The sequence below is a fragment of the Ascaphus truei genome, chromosome 8 (genome assembly GCF_040206685.1).
Source record: "Ascaphus truei isolate aAscTru1 chromosome 8, aAscTru1.hap1, whole genome shotgun sequence".
In the NCBI taxonomy this organism is placed as follows: Eukaryota; Metazoa; Chordata; class Amphibia; order Anura; family Ascaphidae; genus Ascaphus; species Ascaphus truei.
Window position 1 is genome coordinate 53389369 of NC_134490.1, and position 27594 is coordinate 53416962.

Consider the following 27594-nt stretch of genomic DNA (forward strand, 5'->3'; position numbering starts at 1 on the left):
ACACCTTTATTTGCTTCCCAGGTGGCTCTGTGCCTTCATTGGGATGATCTTGGTGGGAATAAGCATTATATGTGTGAGTATAAGCACTATACACTGTATGATACTTTTATCTTTTAATGGTCTGGAAAACGGAATGAAAACAACAGATAATTGAAGCAAAACTTTATAGAACTGAATTAGAAAAATAGCAGATACACCATGTGCTAAGATAATTTCTGAAAAGCAGGCACTGTAACAATCTTAATTTTCATGTTGTAATTTAGGTACCTTTTGCAAAAAACATCTATGGACTTATAGCGCCAAACTTTGGTGTTGGATTTGCAATAGGTAAGTTCTACCAGTACTTGCTTATATCAGTGGTAGTTTACGCTCAGATCAGTGATTTTTATATACATGGCCAGTGTCTTTTCCTAGTGAATTATCTTACAATCATTTATTTTTTTATTTTTACCAACTTTAATTTTGCTCATCGATTTGTGGATCTCAAGTAAACATTTGTCCCTATATTGACTAAAGTGAGTTTCCATGCAATATTACCCTGATTAGCACTGTCACAGTTTAATGAATAACCCCCTAAGCATCAATGATGGCGTAAAGAGAAGAGACATTATCTTAGGCTGCGTTTTATAGTGCAGGTGCGATTAAGCACAGGGAGTCGCATGTGCCTGTTGCCCGAGCGATCCATGGCCTTTGATGGGGAGGCATGGCCGCGATGTCACCAAGCTGGTTCGCCCTCATTGGCTGAACCGCTGATGTGGCCGTCATGCGAAAAAACAAAATTTGTCGCTTCAAAATTCTGCCGCGTGGTCGTGTGCACTATGGCCGGCATGTGAGGGCCTGTATTTTGTTTGCACCGTCACGTGCAGTATAATTGCAGCCTAGCTCTTCATTCTTTAGGCCAGGGATTTCGTGCTCATGTTTACATTGTTACAGTATGTCTGCTGTTATCCACCAATGCCATGTGTAGCCAACACTTGTCCTCAAGGGCCACCACAAGAAGTCAGGTTGTCAAAATATCCCTGCTTCCGTACAGGTGGCTCAGTCATTATGACTGAGCCACCTGTGCTGAAGCAGGGATATCCTGACAACCTGACCCATTGTTTGCCCTTGAGGAATGGAGTTGGCCACCCCTGACCTGTGCAATCATTCCATGTATTTCATGGTGGCATTTACTGCACACGATAAGAATTCACTTAAAAGTCCTATAGGAAACAATCAGTGGAAAGTATATAACCAAGCCTATTTTAATCTCCCCACCAGGGATGGTGGATTCGTCCATGATGCCTATTATGGGCTATTTGGTAGATCTTCGCCATATTTCGGTTTATGGCAGTGTTTACGCCATTGCAGATGTGGCCTTTTGTATGGGATTTGCACTAGGTAAGGATTCTCTTTGCTCACTCTGTGTAATTTACTCAGTGCTGTATTGTTCCATTTATCACTCAATACATAACAACATCTAGTCACAGGGGACTTGACGATTAAACAGTTCTCTCACTTCCACTGGCGGTGATATGACACAGGAATATAGAATTGTTTTTAAATTCCAGGTGTGTTCATTCCATTCATTTCCCATAACACGTTTAGTTTTTTATTTACAGAATGAAGGCATAACAACCTTTTGTACCAGAGCTATGAGCCACCTAATTACAGCCAAGTAAATTGTGCAATGGGAGTTAATAACAAACACTTGCCCCTGTTCACACATCAATCTGTGTGTAAAATTAAAAATGACAGTATTGCTATACTTAACCTGTTTGAACCTACGGACCCCTAGTTCCTTTTTGATTGCGAATACTGGTTTGCAGAACTTAAAAATCAGCGGTTTCATTTTTCCAGATCCGTTTTAGGCAGATCTAAACATGTATTTTGTTTTTTTTCATGAACCCCAGATTAGGAACCACTGCTATAGTAGACATACAGAATCCTACTGTTGTACATGTGCTTCACCATTCCATTGAGTTTATTTCTGTGTTTCTTGCATCGGACTGAATAGGCCCATCGGCAGGAGGTGCTATAGCCAAATCCATTGGGTTCCCCTGGCTAATGACCATTATTGGAGTAGTGGATATTCTCTTTGCTCCTTTGTGCTTATTTCTCCGGAGTCCTCCCGCCAAGGAAGAAAAAATGGTAAGTCATTTTATAGAACATTGAATGTGTAAACCCATTCTGAACAAAAAGTATGAAATCTGTCAATATTCTCACTATTCCACACGGACATGAGGACCACAACAAATTAAAGCTGAGTTGTTAATAAAAATGGTCTATCAAAGCAAGCAATGTTTAGGATAGAAGAACCTCTAGCGGCACTAATTAAAAACACACCACAGAAGTGTGAACATTTTCTCACTGGTCCACGCTTGTTACCTTACCCTGAATTACTTTAAAAAAAAATATATATATATTTTTTATTTTTATTATCCTAGTTACTTTTTTCAGAGATGTTTTCTACCTTGGAGACAATGTATCCAAGTATTTCTCAAACTTAATATTGGTCAGAATTGTGAATTTTGTAACAATTGATTTTCAACACTAATGTAGTTACTGCAGCTTTGAACTTCAGAACGTTACATGGCTGTGGTTTTTCCTTTGATCATAAGTCAAAGATCTTGCACAATGGATCTGCACATCTGACCTGCCAAGATATTCATGGTGTGAGACAACAGGCATAGTCTTTACTATGGTGTACAACACCAATCTAAAGAAGAAGGGTTTCCACGTCAAGTCCAACTGCTAAATGTATTATTATTCTTTACCTCTAGGCAATTCTCATGGATCACAACTGCCCTGTAAAAACAAAAATGTACACTCAAAACAGCGCACAGCCCTACTACGCAGAAGAGGAATTGGAAAATGATGAGTGATACTCAGTTGCTATGTGCATTAACTATTTGGTTGTACACCATAACTTTGTTTTCCCACATCTCATTTAAAGACATCTGTTCTTAGTCGTGTCATCAATACCACAATGACCTAGTCAAGATGCCAAAGGAATTTTATTTCTCTCCCACATTAAAGCAGCTTTTCATGTTTCGGTGAAGATGGGAGAATGCAATGCCAAAAGACCATGGATTCGTTTTATAATTTTAGAGTATCTTTGTAGCAGGGGTGGCCAACTCCAGTCCTGAAGAGCTACCAATAGGTCCGATTTTCAGGATATCCCAGCTTCAGCACAAGTGGCTCAGACGCCGAGTCTTCAACTGAGCCTCCGATTGAGCCACCTGTGCTGGAGCTGGGATATCCTGAAAACCGGACATGGTGGTAGCTCGTCAGGACTGGAGTTGGCCACCTCTCATTTACACCATGCAAGGTACACATTGGGGATATTTACGGTCGTGTGATGGTCATTGACCACCAGACATTACCACCAGACTTAATGCAACCGACAATTATTATTTTAATTTTGATTTCTGTATGTTTAAATTCAGGTGAAACCCAAACATAAAATGCGGCTTTAAAAAACAAAAGTAAAAAAACACAGCCCATTTACCTGTCTGCTGTTGAATCTCCTACACAGCATTGAAAAGTTATATTTTGCTGGGTATTTCTAGCAGCATAGATGTCTACACATATTGCCAACCGCCTTATCAAGTAAAAAAAAAAAAAGAAAAAGAAAAAAAAGAAGCTTTTATAGCCATTTCTATAAATATTGTTGAAAAACTTTATTTTATGTATTTAATTTTATTACATAATTATACAATATATTTTTAACTACTGTATCTGTAATGTAAATGTGTATAAATGCATAAAAACCAAATCATTTTATTTTTCTGCTTCAATACAAAGTGTTTTACAGGAGTTTCAACATGTCTGCCATAAGCACCTCCCTATCGTTCCTTTTTAAAGGGGGCCTAACCAAATGCCATCCCCAGGGCACCGAAGACAGATGATTTAATGGTAACCTCCAAATATTTCAATACTTGTATAAAACTATACATATTTATACAGGTGCTATTTGCAAACAGTCTCACTTGCTAGAAGGAAAGCAAGTCACGCACACCCCAAAAAAAGTTGTAAATCAGTGTGATTCTTTTTTTGGTGTGTGTGACTAATGTCTTCCTATGGACTTTATTGTGACCAACATACATTTTGTCTTGGCACCCTACCTGGCTACCCTGGAGTCTTTAGACCAGTGTTTCCCAACTCCAGTCCTCAGGGAAACCCAACAGGTCAGGTTTTAAGGATATCCCTGCTTCAGCACAGGTGGGTCAATTAGCAGCTCAGTCACTTTGACTGAGCCACCTGTGCTGGAGCAGGGATATCCTTAAGACCTCATCTGTTGGGAAACACTGCTTTAGACCCTGTTTTGGGGCATCCCAAGTTGCTGGCCTCAGTTTGTTGTTGTTAGCACTCACTAGAAGACAACCTCACAAACGTATGAGCTTGAGTGGCCTCACACCTCCCAGTTATCTGCCTTTTTTTTCTTCTTCCAATTCACAATTCTGAGATTTAATTAATATGTGTTCTCGTGCCGTGTTGGCTAGACAATGTAATTAAATAAGTGCACTCACTGTGGAACCTAAGCACAGATTGTAAATGGAATACTCAATATAATACATTTACAAACATATGCATAAAACGCTACATAAAAAGGAGTTGATAAAGTCTCAATATCCCTTTAATTGAAGGATTTTCCAATGGATCCATAATATATAGAAGCAAATAAGGCGGAAACAAAGCTCTCTCCACCTATATAATAATAATTTATATGAAGCGTGCATATTCAAACAAGGTAATGCCTACAAACTGTAATTGCATAAAGTGACCTAGTACAAAAACAGAAAAATACTTGCATACCTGACCCACTCACCGGAGGAGACAATGTTTCGAGCAGCAGCAGCTTGTCAAGTGTTGCTGCTCAAAACATTGCCTCCTCTGGCGAGTGGGTCAAATGATGCGTGTTGCCATGACATCGTGGAGTCACACGGCACCAGTTGACATCACGCATCCATGTTGATGGGATTTGCAGGGGGAGATGCCGGGAGATTTTTCAGGTAATCCCGTAGCCCAGAGAGACGTGGCCCAAACACAGTGGTGGCAACTGAAATCTAAGATTGTTAAATGCAAGTACCACAGGTGGTCAGTTCTTAAAGTGGTATGAATGAGAACCTGTTACAAATGATTTAAAAAAAATAAGAGCGCCTGCCACACATTCTAACAAGTGTTTTCAGGAATACCTTTTCTCAAATATTGTGTTCCAACAGGTTCTTTTATATAGCAGATCATAATCCTTTGAGACAATGCACCAAGTCCCATTGACCCTTTCTAAACCTTTACTGAAGAGACAAGTTATCATTCTGGGTGCTTAAACCGTGGTACCTTTCTTGCAACATGTTTGAGTTGCATCCATCGCTTTAGCTTGATTAAAGTTGTATCCCTAAAGGACAGAGGTATTAAGATTTTATTAATTCGAAGTGGATTTACTTGATGTAATTAACCAGTATCTCTGTCCGTTAGCAGACTGTATGAAATATAGTGCCTCACTAAAGTTAAATTTGGCAATAGAATAGTTTTATTTTTACTTGTAAACTAGGTAGATTTATCATGAGTGTCGCTGTAAAGTTTGTTCACCCGATACTAAACATTGAAGCAATTGACAAGAGGCATGCCATAGGCATATTGTTTACATAAGTACAAAATGATTGCCTAAAATACACACATTTACACTTTAGTTTCCATTTTATTAATAATTATTTTCCGACAATGTTGCTGTATAGAAACTAAAACTTTAAAGTTTGACATGTTAAGCCCTAGTGCAAATGTTGCATTTTATTATTTCAAATGGTTTTGTCATCGTCCTTACACAGGCCCCAAATGTGGTGTGCTTGAGAGCAGGTGTGGCATCTTTTGTGCTATGGCAGAATAACTAGTTGGCACTCATTATGTAAATCCTTGCCCTAAATAATTAGTGAGGGTGAAGAAAATGTCAGTACCGTACTTGCTTTCCCTTTGTCTACCTGTATCAAAACAGTGTTCTGACATCGTTTAACATCTTGCAGTGGGCACTAAAACCCAAAAGCGCCACGGGGATGATTAATTTTGGTAGCCCAATACATGCACCTTGCTTGCATTAAAACGGACTATAGCAGCCTTCGTATGTCCTAGAAGAGTAGGTGGCGAATTCCAGTCCTCAAGACCCAACAGGCTAGGTATTGGGGATATCCCTAATTCAGCAGAGGTGGCTCAGTCATTCTGATTGAGCCACACAGTGCTGAAGGAGGAATATCCTTAAAACGTGGCCCTTGAGGACTGGAGTTGGACACCCCTGTCCTAGAACATTAGGATCTTGAAGTAACAAGAATTTGAGCCTTTACACTGGGTCACACGTTGTGAGTCCTGTTATTTTCAGGTCAGAATGCTCCACCACGTATTTGCTTCATAGGAGGCATTTTCTGTGCGTTTCTAAAGCAGCAGGTGACCCTCCTAAATCAGGAGATGGTGTGTTTGTAAAGCTGCACATTAAATGAAATCTAATGAGTAAACTGTTCAAGCTGTGTAAATATTACAGCCTTACAATTGTGTGCATTACAGCGAAGGGAGCGTGTAACATTTGTTTAATATTCTCTTCATTTCTTGGGTAAGAGAGACAGCTGTGATTTTATCATCCCCCAAAGCGCGCTCACAATATGATGAAACCAATATTAAAATGACTCATGATTATGGTGCAAATTTGGTGAATTAAACTCTTACATTTAAAAAAAAAATCTATGTAGAACTGAATATCTGTACGAAACGTGAGGCCGCCATTAGTATAGAGCATGTGTAAAGTATTCACCTCAGATTAGGATGCCCAAGAGTAATAAAAAAAATGAGCTATTGATCTGCCCACAATTAAATCAGTTCTCTTAAGATAGCAATTGTTAATCTAACCTCAAACTCACTGCACTGGTCAGTTCTTGCTAATCTATAAGGACAGTACTCTATTATTAATACTCCATAAGATAAATTATTTAAATTGACAGAACTGCTGCTATAAAATAGGAGATAGAAATGATGGATGGGGAAGCAATGGCATGGCTTTTGCAGCGAGAACCGTATACAAAACCCACTACAGGAATTCGGATTTTGGGCAAGTCACCTGTGCTTCATGGGCCAAAAATTACACTGCAACCAGGACTTAATTGTACGGTATATACATAGCATTGCTGCAGAAGCCATTGCAACTCAAATTATTACTTTTCTTGCATAGGGTTGTTGAAGCGAGGTACTGCTTTTGTACTCACTAAATGTAAGTGAGTATACCAAACGTGTCTGCATCAGCATTACTGCGTTTGATAGTCCACACCAATGCTTTGACGTGATCTATTGTCCCATGACAGCATTACTATTGCTGTAAAACGGGTAGCAAACTCCAGTCCTCAAGGGCGACCAACAGCTCATGTTTTCAGGATATCCCTGCTTCAGCACAGGTGGCCACCTGTGCTGAAGCAGGGACCCCTTGAAAACATGAGTTGTTGGTCGCCCTTAAGGACTGGCGTTGGCTACCCCAGCTGTAAAACAAACTAAGGCAGCGTATAGGCAGTCAGGTGTTTAATAATGGTGCTTGTTGGCATAAATTATGCTACGTAGGTATGGCTTTAAAATGAAAAAACGCCATATTTCGCACGACTACACTAGACAATGTATGCAGATGAAGAGAATGGTATTCTACCCACGGTCCATCAAGGACTTTCATATTCTGTTGAAAATAGGGTATGTTGCTTGATGGGAAAGTGTAGAAATGGGGACAGAGTTGTACTGTAGCAAAGGATCATAATAATACATGTATCACTTATTAACAAAAGATACATCCTGCAATGCTCTTTATTTTTTGGAAGCTATTTACAATAAAGCAGTTGCAAATATGACATTATGAATGTAAAAGATTACAACTTCCAATAAAGCTCTGGATTTACTGCAGCGGATGCCAGGCTGACACTTCTCCCCACAATATGTAACCACGTTAAGATTGACTTCTGTCCTAATGTATATAAAAAATATTGCACTACATTAATTCTGTATTTTACAAAATATAAATGGTACATTAGCAGCATCATTAACCGCATATAACTTTCCCCAGCCTGTCAGGTGCGCAGTTAAACATTTAGAAAAATAAATACAAACAGGGGTTTCGTTCATTTCTGCAAGTGCTGGGTGAATCCCGATGTGTCACACATTTCAGTACAGGTTACAATGTGTTTAGTTACGTCTAAGCCAGGGATTCTGAACTCCAGTCCTCAAGATACCCTACCAGGTCAAGTTTTAAGGATAGCACAGCTTCAGCACAGGTGGCTCAATCTGACTGGGGGAGGGGGTTCTTGAGGACTGGAGTTCAGCACCCCTGGTCTAAGCAACATCAAGTTTGTTTTACAAAAGTTTGGTATCTAATTTTTTTCCCCTGTAGCCAACTATTTTTGTGTGTGGGAGTCTAAGGAATCTGGGTATTTTGGGCAGCCCTGTAAATGCCAGTCTGGCTTACATACATGGAAGACCAGGCTGGTCTATATGGTTTGGATATTTTAACCCTGGTCATAATTTATAGATATTCCAAAAACCATTACCATTTAATACATACAGGGCCATATTCACTTCACTTGATTGGGCCATCAGGTTTTCCTATGGCATAGCACTGCTTAGCAAGAGGGAATATTATCTGGGATTCAGTCAGCTCAAATACATGGTACAGTATTGCATCACAACCCTGCGCTATCTGCCACTTAAAACAACTGGTAATGTGTGATAAAACAGTATCGAAGCTTAGTGGACTATCCCATTGTGTCAGGTGAGGCTGTTAGCAGGGAAAGTGATTTTATATAAATGTGATAGACCAGAGGATAAAACTAGACTTTGTGAAACCAATTTTAATATTCAGTGTGTAGTTAGATTTACTCCAGTTTGTCACTGTATAGCCAAGGGCATGGTGAAAAGCAGGTTCAATTATATATTGGACGTCAAAAGAATGAGGTGCACAGTCGTAAATGTCCACAATACCTCCAGTGACAAATTGAAATACAGACCTGCCAAACTGAAAAACATGACATAACGGAGAATAGGAATATTTGCATCACCTGTCCTAGATACTTCTGGTTGAAGGGCAAAATATAAGCAGGACTAAACAATACGTTGTGTATTTAACGTATGCAATTTTAAATATACTTCTGATAATTGTTTACAAGTCATTGCAGTGCTACAGGTGATGAATATCAATGTGATGCAGCCAACAAGTACCTAAATGCTTTTAATGCAAGTGACAACTTGCAGAGATGCTACTTTTAACCGGATGAAACTTGAGGTAGGGCCACGGTGAGCAGATCATGCTAAAATTGAGCCTATATATACACCTGCCTGCATTGTACTGGTTAAGGAGGTTTGTTCCATGTTATGGAACAATGTTCTCTCGAACTGTAATTCAACTGTGTTTCAAGTCAGAAAAACTAAACTACAGACTCGTGTTTAACAAAATCACATTCCCACACTGAGGTCTCAGCTCCACATGGAGAATCAGTCTAAATCAGGGGTAGCCAACACCAGTCAAGAGTTACCAAAAGGTCATGGTTTTAGGATATCCCTGCTTCGGCACAGGTGGCTCAGACATCGACTGAGCCACCTGTGCTGAAGCAGGGATATCCTCAACCTGACCTGTTGGTAGCTAGAGGACCGGAGTTGGCTACCCATGGTCTGCATAGTATAGTAGAGTTTGACTCTACTCGAACATGTCTTTTTGCCAGAGGGAATTGCATACACAAGACAGTGTTTGACAGGAAACATTGTGGATCACTTATTGTCCCCAATACCAATAAATGAAAACTTCTATTCACATTTAACCCACCCCTAAATATAAGCAGATTTTTTTTTTATTATAAACCATAAACATGCATAATTCAGACTATGGGAGATTTGTATTTTATTTAAAGCAGCAGTTCTAATAAATTCACTCCCTAAAAGTATGTTACGGATCTGCAGTCTTATACTAGCGTGCTTGTTTGTGCTTTTGTGTAGTAATACAGTATATATGATTCGTGAGGTGTAGTAATATCCATTCAGTATACATATCATGTAAGTTGATAACAAGATTAAAGAACAAGTTACAACAGATATAAAGTCAAAACGTTTGATAGAGGTTTCGTTTTTTATAGATTATACCAAATGGTACTCAAAATATATTTTTGAATGGCTATTTGTAAATGGAGTAAATATTGAAAGTTTCCCAACTTCTTGTACAAATAGCAAGACTATCAATCATTGCAGGTTCTTTAATCAATTGGATAAGGGCAAGTCTTCCTGCACATTTTTAGTGTATTCCATAGATGACTATTTTTTTTTTGCGTTTGATATTCTAAAGCCAATGAACTATATTGGTCCTACAAAGTTTTCTCAATGGATAAAGTGCACTTTTTATTTTTAAGAACTTTAACTTTTGATGTTTTTATCACTGATTTCTCCAAACGTCTGTCAAGTGCATATTCAAAAACACTAATAGTATTGCTAAATGTAATGCTGGAGAACTTTTTAAATTAAATCGTAAAGTAAAAATCTGTTTTAGAATACTTGCTTTTGACATGAAGGAAAAGATCGGATGGGGGTAATGTGAAGTAATTTCGGGTTTTATTCTAGAAGCCCTGAAGCTAGCGTTTGCACAGTATTCAGCCAAAAACTCACGTTCAAAGTTAGTGGGAGTTTTCAGCTAACTGCAGAGCAAGTTGGACACTTTGGAGATTGTAGAAGACCCTACGCGTACTACCAAATATGACTGCATGAACTGCTGCTTTAAGCGAAACTACCCAAATACGCTCAAGGCAATTACCATCTTTGGGGACCAGAAATATTTTTTTTCCCCAAGAGTATAAAAAGCAAGCTACACAAACACCTTCACCAAATAATTAAAAACAGCATTTGCTTCCATGAACAAAAAGATTTGGCAGTAAAAAAGACAAACAAGAAGCACAAATATTAAAGACTAAATACACCAACTAATGGTTTCTGGTCCCTTACTAGTTACCATGAATGTAGTAAGCCTCTTAGTAACAACATAGTCCAACAATTAAATGTTGTGGGAAAGAGGCTTTGGGTATTTGGTTTATGTAGACGGTGCAAAATGAGATCTTTTTAATACAGTGTTAGCTGATCCAGTATTACCAAATAAAAAATAACACACAGGCTAAAAAGGAATGCATTACCCAAAGTGTACAGCACTGGCATCTGCCGGATCCCATAAACAAAAGCGGCTATTATTAAGGACCCGTGAGACTTTAATGGGGCATTCTCCAAAAATGTATATAGAGTGTGCGTGCCACACTACATGTATGGAAGTACTGCATATCACAGGATGCAGAAATGTGGGAACATTATGATGGAAATGAGACTATGAAAAACCATTTTTGAAGGGAAAAAAAAAGTATCAAAAAGCATTGCGTAAAAAGGTGCTGGCGCCAAGCACGTTTTCTCATTAGTTCTGCAACACTTGTACCTCAATGATGGAGCATTCTCCCTCTACCGTGAAAGCATAGATTAAAAGGTTTGCACAAAAGGATTAAACTAGGAATGCTAAATCACTTCCCTTATACTTTCAATGCAACCTCTTATCTGCTAGGAAGCAGTACAATGGTTAAACATTGGAGTTGGTTTCATTTTTTTCATTAACTGAGCAGATGTCCTTGTATTGGTAGCATTTAAAGTGACATCTCTATACTAGAAACAAATCTTTGGTATCTGAGGTTTGTGTATTTCATATAGGGAAGCACATGTCAAACAACATGATGAAAGATACACTATACAAAATAAGGACAAAAGTGCAAATAAATTAAAGGTTATGCACTTTAACTCCTATTGCAGAGTTGGTCCCCATGTTACGGAAGGGGTTAAAGATATTGGGGATTTTTAGTCACATGGCCAGTTAAAGTTATCCTAATATAATCAACATTATTGATAAAGAAATGCGATACACACAAAAGATAAAAATAAAAAGTCAATGGCAGCTGGAGAAGGGTTTATGATGTTCAAATGGTAGATGCAACTGAAGATGCCCATTAAGGTGCAAGAAAAAAAATCCAATATAGTTTTGAATGCCAACAGTTCCCATTGCATTGACAGTTCCAGTCTTCCCATGACTCTTCTCCAGTGTTGCATACTAGGAGTGTGTGTTGGCAGTCATCTGCAAAAACAAAAATGTATCCCCTATCCTGATAGAATTTGGAGCTATACTGAGTGCCGCTGGTGAAGACTTCACCTTAACATTTAAGCTTGGCAAGGCTACCCCTGCCACCACAATTTCATTTTTTACTTACACTTTAGAAAGTAGTGAAAGCATTGTGAATATGTCCTAGTTACTGTTTGTTAACTGTTGATGTACACAATATACTTCCTTTATTAAGTGCAAATAAATGATCTCAAATTGTATATTGATGAAAATAAATTACCAGTGTAAAGTAATGAACTACACAGCCTCAGGTGAATCAGGAAGTTTCTCTTCCGATATGCAGTTGAAGGGTTCAGGTTCCACCTGACCGATATCATCATGTTCAGTATTGTCAGCTTCTGGTGCTACAATGGATTCTTCATCATATTTTCCTATTTTTCTAGGCTGTCCTAGGGAAGTATTTTCCAAAAACTCTATGTCCTCAATGCCTGCTCTGTAATGAATCATAAGCAGTGTCAGGGCTTGAAGTCTCTCACCAGACTTGGACAAAGCGGCAGAAAGGAGTGTTTTTTTCCTGGCATCGGTGGCTTCTCTCTCTTCTCTCACCAGTGAGTTGTTATGCTCTAACTCTTGGTCTATTTCATTCTGCAGTTTATCCAGCATGAATTCCAGCTTCTGGAACCTTTCCTCAGTTGGTAGCCCTCTGTAAAGGTCGCGGCCAATTTCCTTTACAGCAATAAAAACGCTGTCATCCAAGCCCCCCTCATTCCGAACTAGTTTTCCTTTGCCACCAGCTGCTTGTTTGAAGGGGCTGTTGGCTCCACAGGTCTCCGTATCACTGCTTTCATTGTCTGAATTGTTTGGCGTGTGCTTTGGTGAGGGCCCCACCAAATCAGAACCTTGCTCTGCCTGGCGCGTCTTGGGAGCTTGACGTAAATTCAGTAAGCGGGAGCTGGTGTTTATGATATGCCTGGTAATGCCTGTAGTTTTGTTTCCCAAAGATTTAGATTCAAGATCAACTCTTTTCCCTGTAGCAACACAGTAGGGATTTTCTGCTAGACATTTTTCCTGACATTTTTTATGGCAAACATAGCCACAGATAACACACTGTGAAGCAGCTTTTGTCCACACCTTCTTTTTACAGTGATCACATAGAGTTGAGTTCTGAAACTGTGTGTCTTGGAAATTATGCTTCGATTCGGAAAAAAACATTTGAGGGATTTGGGAATCTTCCTTCTGAACTGTTGTCACATCTTCCAGCAAGTTAAAATCCCTTTCTTTCTCCAGCAACATACTTGAGTTCTCAGACTCGCCCTCCATCAAATATTTAAAGTTTAAACTGATGTCACCATAGCAAAATTTCTCATTGAATCCCTTATGCATGCTTAAACTTCTTAATGCAGTTCTACTTACTGTTGCTTTTGGTTCAGGGGCATTTAACCTGAAAGCAGTAAGGTACTCCAAAGATGATGTGGAGAGGCATTCTATTGCAATGTCTTCCAATTTGATACTGATATGCCCTACACAGCTGAGACTGCCAGTCTTAAAAGAGTCTCTGCACCACAGAGCTACATTCAAATATCTGTGATAGCTTTCTACTTCAAATACACAAGATGATCTTGACCACCGGCCTTGCCGGTTTCTATACAACACCTCCGGAGACTCCCAGATGTGGTGATCATCTACACTATCCTTTGTGCTACTAGAAGTTTCTGATATCTTATCCTTTCCAGTATCCTGCTTTAGAGAATTAGGCTTTTGTGTGGTGAGGTCCTCCACATGCTCAGCATGTTTTCCAGATTTCTCAGTCTGCTTATCACCATTCCCAGATGGAGGTGGTGGTCTCTCTGGTTTTTCCAGCATGGAATCGCCCGATTCCAAAAAGCTCTGATTTTCACAGGTAGTTAAGGTAAGTTTAATTTGAGGCCTTGGGGGTACTGGTGGTTTGTTGCTAGATCCAGCTGAAGCTCTGTTCAGTTGTGGTAAAGGGTCTTGATTCTCTGGAGCAACAGCTTTGCTTATTTTCAACTGAGCCTTTGGGACTGGTTGGTTCAGCTTGCGGTTTAGGATGGGAGAAATGGATCCCAAAGGTTTTGCTGAAAGATTTGCTACTATACGTTTAGGACTTTGATTTATAGGTGGCAACATTTCATCTCTCAACTCACTTGTTGGCTTTAGCTCACAAGCTAGGACTTCAAACTCTGTATCGAACTCTTTGTTTTCGGTATCCACAATAAGGCTGGCTGTATCCTCATCAAAGTTTTGGGGAAATGAAGATGACACAAACGCTGAATCTTCTAACTGTCCAAAGTTGTCCTGCATGCCGACACCATACTGGTTTTGACCAACAGGCCTCTCATAGAACACAAGCACTCTGTCACCAGCTTGTTTGATCAGCTTTGAAGCTTGAAAGGATGACGTAACTTTTATACCTATTAAAAAGAAAAAACAACAAAATGAACAACCTGATTGAGTCTAAATACAGAACATTTCATACAAACAAAAAAAGGTACTGTAATCATCACATACCTCCTATAGCTATAAGACGATCCCCTCTCTTCAGATCTGCAGCTGCAGCTGGAGAATTTGGAGTGACTGTCTCAATGCAAACATGGCCAGTGTCACCATCCCTGGCTTGTACCATAATAAGTCCAACGCTTTGAGAATTCCCTTTAATGAACTCCGCCTATAAGAAAAAAATATGTATAGTTGGCTAGTGTTTTTTGCTTTTCTACATGTTTAACAAAAGTTAATTTTAGGATGCATCAGTGATTGAAAACATAAATATTACTGTGCAGCATCAATAAAGTGTGCAAACTCACAACAGTCTGACAAAATGGAAGCAGATTAGGCTGCAACGGCGTCCTAAATCAACATTAACATGTTCTTGGTAAAAACAAGCACACGCATGAATACAGTTTCCTTTTCATTTTTTATTATTATTATTAAAAAAAAAAAAAAAAAAAATGAGAGCCCAAATCCATGTAGTGCATATAATAAATGAAATATAGCAAAAGCAAAGTCATTCTGCATTTGTTTAGCATAGTGCTAATTATTTCAACACATGACTGAGGGTTACATGGAATTGCTTTAGAGAAATAAGGCTTACCACTTTTCCCAAACAAGGAAACACATTGGTACTGCTAAAATAAGCGTAGTAATCATTGGATATATGTTAAGAATAAGTGTTCAGAGAACGTTGTATACTGTTTTAATGAGCTATATTAATGGATACACTACATATCCATGCATAATGGGGCTATCACATCAGTTCTAAATAGCCTAATACACAAATTACATTGGGTTGCATATTGATCCGCTGACATCCAAAACCTATGCCAAACTAGGTGTATTGTATAGGAACAAATCCTCCCTAAGCCAGCTGATGCCATGGTACAGCATTCCAAACTCACCTTAGCAAATTGGACCGCTTTGTCCTACAATGCAACTTCAACACATATCACTGCAAAATGCTCCAAGAACTAGATTGGCTATCCGGCGCAATGTACATTATTCCTGTGTTGCCTTCAAATACTTTTTGGGCAAGCTACCCGCCTATCTGAACAAACTCCTCACTGCTACCACACACAGCTATTATTACCAGAGATATGACTCAGGCTGTTCGCGGTCCCAAAGTTCACCAAGGAAGCTGGTTGCTCCTACTGCATCTCACAACTGAACAACCTACCAGAGACCTGCAAAACTGCATCCAGTTTAAGAAATGTCAAGACTTCAGCTGTCTCACATTTGACTCTGGTCTGTAACTGCTTCCTACGTCCATAATCACATCTCTAACTGTCCCTAAAATGTCTGTAAATATAATATATAAGCTCTGTTCATTTAATGTAACCATGTATTGTCAATCTGTTGCCAGGACATACCTGAAGACAAGAGGTAACTCCATGTATTACTTCCTGTTAAAATATTTGTATAAATAAAAAAATTGTATGCAGCCGTGTGTATAAAGTTACCAGAGTGAGAAATATGCAACAGTACCAACGGTTATCCTCATGAAAATTAACGAATATCAAATGTATTACAAAGCCAATAATGTTTCACTACAATTCTAATATGTACTAGGGAATATTGTTTAAACCTTTGAGGCTGTTTATGTACAAGATTGTGTTTGTAAAGCGCTCTCCAACCTTCTGAATATAGCATTAAAAAAATAAAAAGTCGACCAAATCTTCCATGCAAAAGAGTACTTATTACTGAACTACCTAAATAACACTTCCATCCCTCGGAAACTCTGATTACAAACTGCATTGTGTGACTGAGGCAGGGACCACATGGGATATGATCGTTTATTAGTAGAACGCCAACATATCCCGCAGCACATTACAGTGGGGGGACAGATTTGATAATTATACAAATATGCGCAAGCATGCACAAATACAAAAAGGAAGGAGGGTTTACAATTTAGAGCAGGGGTGGCCAACTTCAGTCCAAGGGTCACCAACAGGTCAGGTTCAGGATATTCCTGCTTCAGCACAAGTGATGCAATCTTCAACAACCACTGATTGAGCCACCTGTGCTGAAGCAGGGATATCCTGGAAACCTGCCCTGCTAGTGGCCTTTGAGGACTGGAGTTGGCCACCCCTGCTCTAGGGCAGCGGTGCGCAAACTGGGGGGGCAAGAAAATCCATAGGGGGGGCGCGGGCGGTTACAGGGCCCCCGCGCTGTTCCCCATGGCATGTAAATTAAATGCCGGGGGAGGCATGAGGCCTCTGTAATGGACTTACCTGCACTCTGCTTTGTCTTCGGTCGCCATGGTAATGTGCGTCAAATGACGCAGCGGGGTCACGTGATGTCACATGACCCACGACGTCATTTGACGCCGAGTCTTTGCAAAGGGGGGCGTAAACGCTGCAGCTACCATGCAGGGGTGCAGCTCAAGAAGTTTGCGCACCGTTGCTCTAGAGGATATATGACGGCCATTCAACAAGCCTGGTCACACGGCTTTCTTGAGCCATAAATCTGACGATTTTTGTAAGAACCACCTTTTTCAATGGTGGCTACTTACAACCACAATGTCAAATTTATGGCTCAATAAATTAACTTAATTTTTCTGTATCAAGTCTGTGTGCCCTACTCATTTCTGATGCCAGGAATCTACACAAGTAATATAACAACTAGCTTAAAAATGCATGGATTCCTATTTAGCAGAATGGTTGTCTAGGAAAAACATGTTTAATTAAGAGAGTCATCAACTCGAGCAAAAGGTTTTAAACATTCACCTCCCCTTTCAACTAGGATGCAAACCAAGGGGTCTCTCCTCCCCCAGTGTTGAAACCTGCCATTTTCAGCTCTGGGGACCTCCTAGTTGGCGAGATACTGGACAATAAAAGTAACACCTTCCTGTACTCTTCACGAGAAACAAAATGGTGGTTTAAATCTCCCACCTGACACTAGTCAATAAGCTGCAACATTGTCCTGCCATTGGACAGCATGAAGGGGGAGGGGGGTTTCGAGGAAGAGAAAAAGATGTCTGATGCTGGAAATAGCACATTTCAGCTCCAGCGAACCAATTCCCATCCTGGTCATAAAGGTGGGTTGGGGGAGACAGATTGCTGCTTGAAGTTCCATAGGAATACTATAACAAGTGCCTGATCTAGTCCAGGGAATTAAAGTCTCCAATTGCAGACAGAAAAACTACAAGATGACAGATTTTAGAAAACCGTACTGAAGGGATATTCTGTGCACAACCTGCAAGTGTTCCAGGTTCCGCAAAGCCAAGTTTCATGCTAGTTGAAATTATGCGGAATGTGCAATCTTCAACTAACCTTAATATTTAATAGCGTGAAGACTGATACAGGAAGAAGAAGTAAAGGTTGCAAGGCTGGATCGCTGCTGAAACCAGAGCCCTGCTGTGTCCTGCAAGAATCTAGCATTTTGGACACATTCCATCATTTATACTCAAGCGTGAGCAACATTGCATTTCCTTACATGAAAATATATAGCAAGATATTTAAAAGATTGATCAAATCAGATGTACAACCAGGGTTCAAGGGTTGCACAATATAATATACAAGTCACTATAAAAAGGAACAATCCTAATAAACAGGATTTCCACGGAATCATAAAAATTATACATTATACCGTTTAGGAAATTAAACACGTTTTACATTTATTTTCTCTGGGAGTTAAATTTGTAAGTTTTTATTTATTTTTAATTGTGCTTTACATGATAAGCATGCAATGTAAGATACTGGGAAGAATGAGGGTAAACACAGTTTCCATATCAGTAAGAATAAGGATGCGGGTAAGAATGAGTGTTGGTGATCACAATACATAGCAAATAGGCTAAATAATTGCTGCTTCAATGTTCAGAGAGAAAAAAAAAAAGTAAAAAAATGATTTCTTCCATAATGCTCGACAAATAGCTATTAAGGCATAAACAGTTTAGCCTTCACACGAGAGCTACAGGAGACAAAATATAAACAGGAGACTAATCTAATCACTACACAGGAGGAAAGAAAATGTAATTCCACAGTTTATGGCTAACCTGATCAGGGGGTTTATTTCAATTTCACAGTACAGTATATGGGGAAAAGAAATAAAGACGATAAATATCGTAACATGAACCCATAAAGCCTGAACTGTATCCATTTCACAATGCTATGGTATGTCACAGCCTTCTCTGTCGCTTCTGCCAGAAAGCTGTGTTTAGGGCAAGCTACACCATTAATAACGGATGTTGGGCATTTAACCTCCCAAGATTATTTTACACCCACTTGTTTGAAAATATAGTTTGTTTTGCTGATTCAGCAGATAAAACCAATGTGATACGCATTTGATTTAGAAAATGACGAGCAGGGCCGCCGATCCCTTCCCGGGCCTGAGGCACAGGGAGATAAGGTGACTTGCCCAAAGTCATAAGAAGCCGACACCGAGAATTGAACCAGGTTTGCTTCAAACGCAGTGCCAGTCAATGTGTTTACTCACTGAGCCACTCCTTCTCCAGATATCCCTTTGCTCCCCCTGTCGGCGACCCTGATCAGAGATAATCCTTTCTTGAAGACTCAATATTTACAAAACGGCTGAATGAACACAGTATTTGACTGGGTCGGAAGGAAAATAAATCTCTCCTCAAATACAATTTATTGCAGTAAGAACACCTGCATATTGATCTCAGAAATTGCCACTTGTTCACTCCTTACCTTCACATATCATTGACACCAAGCATGTTCAATCACTTTTAGCACCCTTCACCTGGCACTCACACTACATCTGGGTCACCCTAGATGTGGCTTCCTTATATAATATTATTAAACACGACCATGGCCTAGCTGCCACAGAATTCTTTTTGCACACTCATTCCACCCTCTCTCCAGCACACATAGCCTTTCCTTTGGACAGCATTAGGTTTTCACTCACGCACAATTATTTTTTATTTGACCGCCAGTTTTATCTCCAAACACGTGGGACAGCAATGGGGACTTCGTTTGCCCCCTCCTACGCCAATCTGTTCATGGGTTGGTGGGAGATGTCCCACGTGTTTGGAGATTCCAACCCATTCAGACATCATGTGGCGTTTTACAAACGCTACATTGATGATCTGATTTTGATCTGGAGTGGTGGGGAGGCAGAGCTTTTGAAGTTCTTTGAATACCTGGCAAAAAACACACTTAATCTGAGGTTTACTCACACATACGACAAATACCAAATACAATTTTTGGATCTGAATTTGTATGTAGATATTGAGAACAAAATTCAATCAGATATTTTCAGAAAAGAAAATGCCAGGAATTCATTGCTTCATGCAAAAAGTTGTCACGCTCGCCCTCTGGTCAAGGGTATTCCGAAGGGGCAGTTCCTGCGGTTACGTAGGAACTGTTCCACTTTGGAGTCCTTTGTCCACAGGGCGGACGAGATGAGGGAGAGATTCCTGTCAAGGGGATTTGATAATAAAGACTTGGATCTAGCGTATCAAAATGCACTGGACACAGACAGAGAATTGCTCATCAATATGAATGTCAGTCGCACAAGGCAGGGCACACAGGTCGAGAACACTGAAGCGCCCTTTTTTGTCACAAACTATAGTGAGCAAGCGAATTGTATTAAAGCAATAATACATAAACATTGGGCCACATTATCTCTAGACCCCTTGCTGCGCAAAATGGTCTGTGTAGGCCCAAGGGTAGTATTCTGTAAAGCAGCTACATTAGGCAATTTCTTGTCACCCAGTATGTTAAAATCAACTAATCAAAATAAAACTAAACTGTCCTTTTTTCCAAAATTAATTGGTTCATTCAAATGTGGACATTGCAAAATCTGTTCTAATATGATCAAAACTACACATTTTTCCAACCATGACGAAACACGCAGATTCCATATCAGAACCTTTATATCATGCCAGACCAATTTTGTGATATATTTATTAAAATGCGGATGCAATAAACAATATGTGGGGCTAACGAGTAAAGCCCTAAAAATTCGCATCCTGGAACATCTGAGACTTATTAAAAATCATGACATGACACATCCGGTACCAATACACTTTAATACGTGTCCATTGGGTTCTGTGGAGAGTTTTCAATGTTGTGCCATTGAACATATGCTTTACCTCCTCGTGGAGGGGATAGAATTAAGATCTTGCATCAGAGAGAGGCCCATTGGATATACACATTGAACACTCTACAGCCCAATGGACTCAATTTTGATTGGGATCTGCGTTGTTTCCTTTAGATCATCAACATGTGTTTCTTGAGGTATGACAGTATATGTATTTCCTCTGAAAAGAATGTTCAATATAGTTCATTGATTTTGATAAGATTGAATTTATCTTCCGTTTCTGTATCTTAATTTTGTATCCTCACTTCTTTCCCTTCCCTTCCTTTTACCCCCCCTCCTCCCCCCCCCCCCCTCTTCCTCTTCTTTCCCATCTTATTTCGTCCCTTTGGTTCCCCTATTATTCAATGTTGAAGCAGCATCATATAATCTTCATTATTTAGTATGTGTTTTTTATGGTTTTGTATAATGACAAAATGCTTTTACACACTATAGAAGTTTGAAGCTGTAAATGAATTTGTAACATTGACTTAAGGGACCCAATTAGACACTTGCAGTGTTGTTAGCAGTTTTTAACTTTCTTTATATACCTTCAAAATACAGCCTGAGTCCAGAGTATAAAAGTATGACTAGGAATAATAGAGATTCTAGGATTAACAGAGATTGTATTTAAGTAATTGTCATACACAGGATTGGCATATGTGTTTAACATTTAAATAGGCTTGGGTACTGAAGGGGTTAAATGTTTTAGACCTTTTTTCGCTGGCTTTTTAGTGTATTTAATCAGGTAGTAACCGCTTCTCCCCACTCCGAGACGAAGACCTATCTGTAAGGGTGAAACGCGTAGAGGGGGAGATTGCGGTGTAGCCCTTGTGTGTTATTGGTACAATAAAGTTGATTGAAGAACATCCGGGAGCTTCACTGACTCAGGCATGCGCAGTTGCGCCGAAACCTCTCTTCTAACAGTATTTGACTGGGTCGGAAGGAAAATAAATCTCTCCTCAAATACAATTTATTGCAGTAAGAACACCTGCATATTGATCTCAGAAATTGCCAACGAGGCATTTCCTGTAAATAGAAGTGATTGGAACTTGGACATAACCAGCTTCCCATACAGAAATGCACATTACATTCATTGTCAGTGTTAAAAGTCAAACAGAAATACTAAAATGTTCTAAGAATGTTGTTGCTTATATTTAAAAATACAGAAGCCATGCAAACATGTTGGCCATATGGATTTATGAGATGCTCCAAAAGACAGCGATACAATGCAAATGCTTGTTAAAAATTATACTCAGACTTCCATCATTAAGTAGAAATAAATCTTGTTAGCCCAGTTGCGATAGTGTGGTATTAAGAAGTACTTCAGTTTAAGCCTATACCTTTTTTTCATACGAATACTGAAGTACTTATTAAACAACTCTAAAATTCCATGTATTTAATAAATAATGGAAGAGGGAGTTAAATTTAAAAACCATCTACTTTTTGGCTCCTACTTCATATACAGTTAAGTCCAGAGATAATTGGACACTGATACAAGTTTTGTTATTTCGGATGTGTACCAAAATAAATTTAAGTTACAGTTAAATAATGAATATGGGCTTAAAGTGCGGTCCATCGGCTTTAATTTGAGGGTATTCACATCCAAATTGGAGGAAGGGTTTAGGAATTACATCTCTAATATGCAGCCCCCTCTTTTTCAAGGGACCAAACGTAATTGGACAATTGACTCAAAATCTGTTTCATGGACAGGTGTGGGCTATTCCTTCGTTATTTCATCATCAATTAAGCAGGTAAACGGTCTGGAGTTGATTCCAGGTGTGGCATTCACATTTGGAAGCTGTTGCTGTGAACCCACAACATGCGGTCAAAGGAGCTCTCAATGCAAGTGAAACAGGGCATACTTAGGCTGCAAAAAAAAAAGAAAATCCAGAGAGATAGCAGGAACATTAGGAGTGGACAAATCAACAGTTTGGTACATTCGGAGAAAAACAAAAAAAAGACAAAACAAAAAAACGAACGCACTGGTGAGCTCTGCAACACAAAAAGATCTGGACAACCACGGAAGACAACAGTGGTGGATGATCGCAGGATCCTTTCCATGGTAAAAAAAAAAAACCCCTTCACAACATCCAGCAAAGTGAAGAACACTCTTCAGGAGGTAGGCATATCATTATCCAAGTCTACCATAAAGAGAAGACTTCACGAGAGCAAATACAGAGGGTTCACCACAAGGTGCAAACCATTCATAAGCCTCAAGAATAGAAAGGCCAGATTAGACTTTTCTAAACAATATCCAAAAAAGCCAGTCCAGTTCTGGAACAGCATTCTTTGAACAGATGAACCTAAGATCAACCTGTACCAGAATGATGGGAAGAAAAAAGTATGGAGAAGGCTTGGAAAGGCTCATGATCTGAAGCATACCACATCATCTGTAAAACACGGTGGAGGCAGTGTGATGGCATGGGCATGCATGGCTTACAATGGCACTGGGTGTTTATTGATGTGACAGAAGCAGCTGGATGAATTCTGAATTGTATAGGGATATCGTCTGCTCAGATTCAACGAAGTTGATTGGACGGCACTTCACTTTACAGATGGACAATGACCCAAAACATACTGCGAAAGCAACCCAGGAGTTTTTTTAAGGCAAAGAAGTGGAATATTCTGCAATGGCCGAGTCAATCACCTGATCTCAACCCGATCGAGCATGCATTTCACTTGCTGTAGACAAAACTTAAGGCAGAAAGACCCACGAACAAACAACAACTGAAGACAGCTGAAGTAAAGTATCACAAAGGAGGAAACCCAGCGTTTGGTGATGTCCATGCGTTCCAGACTTCAAGCAGTCATTGCCTGCAAAGGATTCTCGACAAAGTATTACAAATTAACATTTTATTTATGATTGTGTTAATTTGTCCAATTACATTTGAGCCCCTAAAATAAGGGGACGGTGTATGAAAATGGTTGCAATTCCTAAACGTTTCATACGATATTTTTGTTCAACCCCTTGAATTAAAGCTGAAAGTTTGCACTTCTATTGCATCTCGGTTGTTTCATTTCAAATCCATTGTGGTGGCGTACAGAGCCAAAATTATGAAAATTGTGTCAGTGTCCAATTATTAACGGATCTAACTGTATATGTGATACACGATCTGAAAATATACTTCAAAGAGTATTGGTCCATTGTTGGTAAGGATTGTGTCCTGCACTAGAACACTTATTTTATCAACGGCACTCCCACCACCAAATAAACCCCTAAATAGCACAGCCAGGGGAGTAAATAAAATACTGGGAGATATGGAGTTAACGATCCCTTTAGCTGCACAAGAGTCTTGTATGGTACAGTTCGTCAATGTACTACAAGTCCCTCTGCCAGCAAAAAGGTTTAATCAATAGAAAAAAAAAAAAAATACAATAAATAAAATAAATATTCTGTTGGAACATATACTGCAGGTAGACACGAAGGCAATTAAACCTTGATTATTAGCTTGCTGATGTACACAGGATGACAAAGACCATGCACAATTACAGGAAGCAATAACAGTCAGCGAAGAGCATACACAGCAAGATGTAATCATAGCTTTCATTTCAAAATTAGACCTCAACAAGTACTTGGGATTGGGACTCTGAGAATGGCCTCTTGATCACACACAAAGCTGGCATAAGAAAGGTAAAGCCAATATACACACAGAATTTTCCATTTCTTTTTCTCTGCATATCCGATAAGGAAAAACCTTGGTCTCATTTAGCATATTTATAGCCTATATTTTAACCCTTCCTACTGAACGTTAGAAACAAGATTACATGAAATTCAGTATTTACAGTGAGAATCTAAATGGATCTATAAAGTTGAGTGAAGTGGCCATATAAGGCCCGCCTACTAATACGGTATAGCTATAAGCATTCTTGATAAAACCGTTGAGATTGTGCAACTACTTATGGTATATGCCAATTACAAATGTTATTTTTGCTTTTTATAAGAGTGAGAAGAAGAATGATTGTGGGGGTCCTCCAATTCCTAAGGTGAAAGCTTTAGAACACTAGAGGTTTACAGGCATAAAGACTGCATGTCTTATGAAGGAGCATGCGCATGTCTGGGACTTTGGACCCCTTGATAAGTGAACATCCCTTTGGTCTTTAAATTGTATGAACTTCGCTGCAAATAGAAACATAATGGCTGGCGTTGTTTCACCAATGGTGACAATGAACAAACAAGGGGTATACAGTATCTTAAAACAGTGGGCAGAAGCAAGGTGTGGTAATTTGCCAATACTGGCAAACAGCAGCAAATTGAAACTAACCCTCACCCATCTACCATTCCAATAACCTGGGCACCATGCTGCAGAATGGAACATATGAAGATAAACAAGATTAACATTCCTAGATACAAATCACACCAAAATGGCATTTTAATCACAATCTCCTCAAAACTGGAGATATATTACTGGACTATTTCCAAACCTATTTGTGTGCAGGAAATACAAATCATTTGTGAGCACATTCACGTGTCTCAGACAGGTCTGCAAGCCTGCTTTCTCCCATTATCTCCTAGCATACAATGCTTCCACTGCAGCCAGGGATTCTGGGAAATGACATGCAAATGTGTATGCCTGCCATATTACACAGCTTTTCTGCACAGCCTGGGCTAAAGAAGTGCAGAGCCAGTAATCCTACTCACAGACTGTCTCATTAGTGGGAGGTTGATTATACTGGCTTTGCAAAGTGAAGCTGAGAGGTTTCAACCACACCTTATATATGTTATGGCAAAGACACATTTGTCTTGTCAAGAAAGTAGGACATGGGAAAGCAGACAAAACTACATTTCAAGGAATATTTTTAAACCGGTTAACCTTTATTTTTCAAAGTGCTGCAGGTCCTTCTACTGGTTAAGAGATATAATGAATGTTTTGTGTGTGTAAAGTAATGTTTTATGAGAAGTAAGGTAATGTTTCAGATAATGGAAAGGACACGGTAATCCAATTTCCAGGTTGCAGTCAAAGAGAGAAAATCTGTGGACAAATTTTTTTTTTATTGTAGTGTTTAAGAAGGGGTCAGTGTGCATTGCCCACAGATGGATCGGCAGAGAACTTTAAGGAGCTTATCCTTCAGCTGCTGTTTCAGGGCTAGACATCACTACCCCAATAATTTTAACAAATTACCAACACCACCCGATTTTTTTTTCTCAATAAGTAAAATCACAAAACTTCTTAAATATCACAGTAAACACAAGTAGAAAATATACAGAATATGTAGAAAATGTATGTGTCTACAGTACTTAATTAAGCAATGCATGAAGCAAGACTAACAATTGTGCAAAACCGGATCTCTATAAAAGGTATATTAAAATACTTAACTAAAAAAAGTACAAACATGCCAAATATATGTTACATGAGATCTGCTGTCAAATTACTCTAATTAAAATAATTTATACCTTTAGGACAAGGTGTACAGAATAAAAGAACATAACAAAAAGGTGTCACGACTCAAAATATATTACCCAATTATTACATCTAATACTAAGAAATGATCAATACCCATAGCAATCCTGCTTTCCTTTTTAGATTTTTTTTTTTTTAGCATTATAAGTCTGAAGCAGGTGGTCTCCAGAGGTGACCTGTATTAATTTCAGCTCCAGGTACCGCCTTCTTCCCGAAATACAAACCTCCGTAGGGGGTGCTGGTAGTAGCTGGGCTCGAAATGGCCGATTGAAAGCTCCCGCGTCACGCGGGCCAATAGGAAGCCATGACGCCACCCCTTGCGGGTTACTATTGACCCACGTATGTATGTCTTTATTTATATAGCACCATTAAGGTACATAGTGCTTCACAGCAGTAAGACACGTGACAATCATAAATAACAAATACAAATAACAGATCATGGGAAGAAGTAACATTTAGGAAAAAGGAGTCCCTGCTCAAAGAGCTTACAATCTAATTGGTAGGTAGGAAGAACGTACAGAGACAGTAGGAGGGCGTTCTGGTAAGTGCGTCTGCAAGGGGCCAAGCTTTCTGTACAGTGTGAGGTGTACAGTGCTTTTTTCGAAGAAAAAAATATAAAGTACTTCGGTGAATAGAAACAGCAGAAACCAGATTAGCAATGCAATTGCCAGGTTCCAAGAAATGCTACAGATGCATACCCTGGGACAGAAAAATCATCTATTTTCTTTTCTCTAGCAATGACAGGATTTCAATTACATCCTTTTTTTTCAGTTTAATAATGGTAGAATGAAAATAAAATGTTTACCAATTATGAAGAATTACAAAGACATTTTAAATAAAAGGCAATTACAGAAGATGAATGAAGGGGAAATCGCAGAAATAGCAGCCAGCAGGCAGCCAACATTTAACTTGCTCAATAACATCTAGTGCAGGTGAAAAAAAGCAGCCCCTTCACGCTACGTGTGCTTCTCCCAAAGAGAGCAATTTAGTCCAACACACTGATGTTGCTTTTATTGAAGTGCTCTTAAACAGACATCCTTTCAGTCTTTTATTAAGGTCGACTATGGCATTTTGCCACATCCCTCCAAACACAATGATCTGTATTGATTTTTATTGTTGATGTTCAGATGTTATGATCAGACCATCTTTTACATATTTGATCGGAAACAAGCTGTCTGCAACATCTCGAGCACGTCTCAACTGCTGTGTAAAAAGTCAAGAAACTGTATTGCTAGATTATACGGATTATTTATTAACCGCAACACTAGTCCTGAATTTCCTGGGGTTGCAAGATATCATTCCCCCCTTGTGTATGTTTATGATTTTCTCTAAATTGGAAACAAAAAAAGAGGCTAACAAAAAAAAGGAGCACTCCTGTGGAATTAAAGTCTGAAGAGCTTATTGTGCAAGAACAAGGGATATCAAGCAACAAGCTAAATTGGGGAGAAATCAGTATTAGTTCCTCTGTGATTATTAAAGGGATAGCCAGTCAACTAATTGACCACTGGCAGCTTTAGTCCCCCATAA

The 27594-nt window shown here is 39.2% G+C and overlaps 2 protein-coding genes across 3 annotated transcripts in view; one reads left to right on the forward strand and one right to left on the reverse strand.

The window, feature by feature from the left end:
* The window catches only part of SLC18A2 (solute carrier family 18 member A2), a 34688-nt gene extending 31544 nt beyond the window's left edge, over nucleotides 1–3144 (forward strand). The window contains exons 12-16 of the mRNA XM_075612013.1: nucleotides 22–73; nucleotides 264–327; nucleotides 1261–1380; nucleotides 1997–2130; nucleotides 2763–3144. Coding sequence (XP_075468128.1) covers nucleotides 22–73; nucleotides 264–327; nucleotides 1261–1380; nucleotides 1997–2130; nucleotides 2763–2864 — 472 coding nt within the window. The 3' untranslated portion in view covers nucleotides 2865–3144. The remainder of the gene's footprint in view (nucleotides 1–21; nucleotides 74–263; nucleotides 328–1260; nucleotides 1381–1996; nucleotides 2131–2762) is intronic.
* The window catches only part of PDZD8 (PDZ domain containing 8), a 65853-nt gene continuing 39359 nt past the window's right edge, over nucleotides 1101–27594 (reverse strand). The window contains exons 4-6 of one of the 2 annotated variants that reach the window (XM_075612012.1): nucleotides 14645–14801; nucleotides 12396–14547; nucleotides 1101–2107 (exon numbers count right to left, since the gene is read on the reverse strand). In XM_075612012.1, coding sequence (XP_075468127.1) covers nucleotides 12413–14547; nucleotides 14645–14801 — 2292 coding nt within the window. In that variant the 3' untranslated portion in view covers nucleotides 1101–2107; nucleotides 12396–12412. Of the gene's footprint in view, nucleotides 2108–7767; nucleotides 14548–14644; nucleotides 14802–27594 lie in introns of those variants that run through there. The other variant, XM_075612011.1, reaches the window with a different exon arrangement.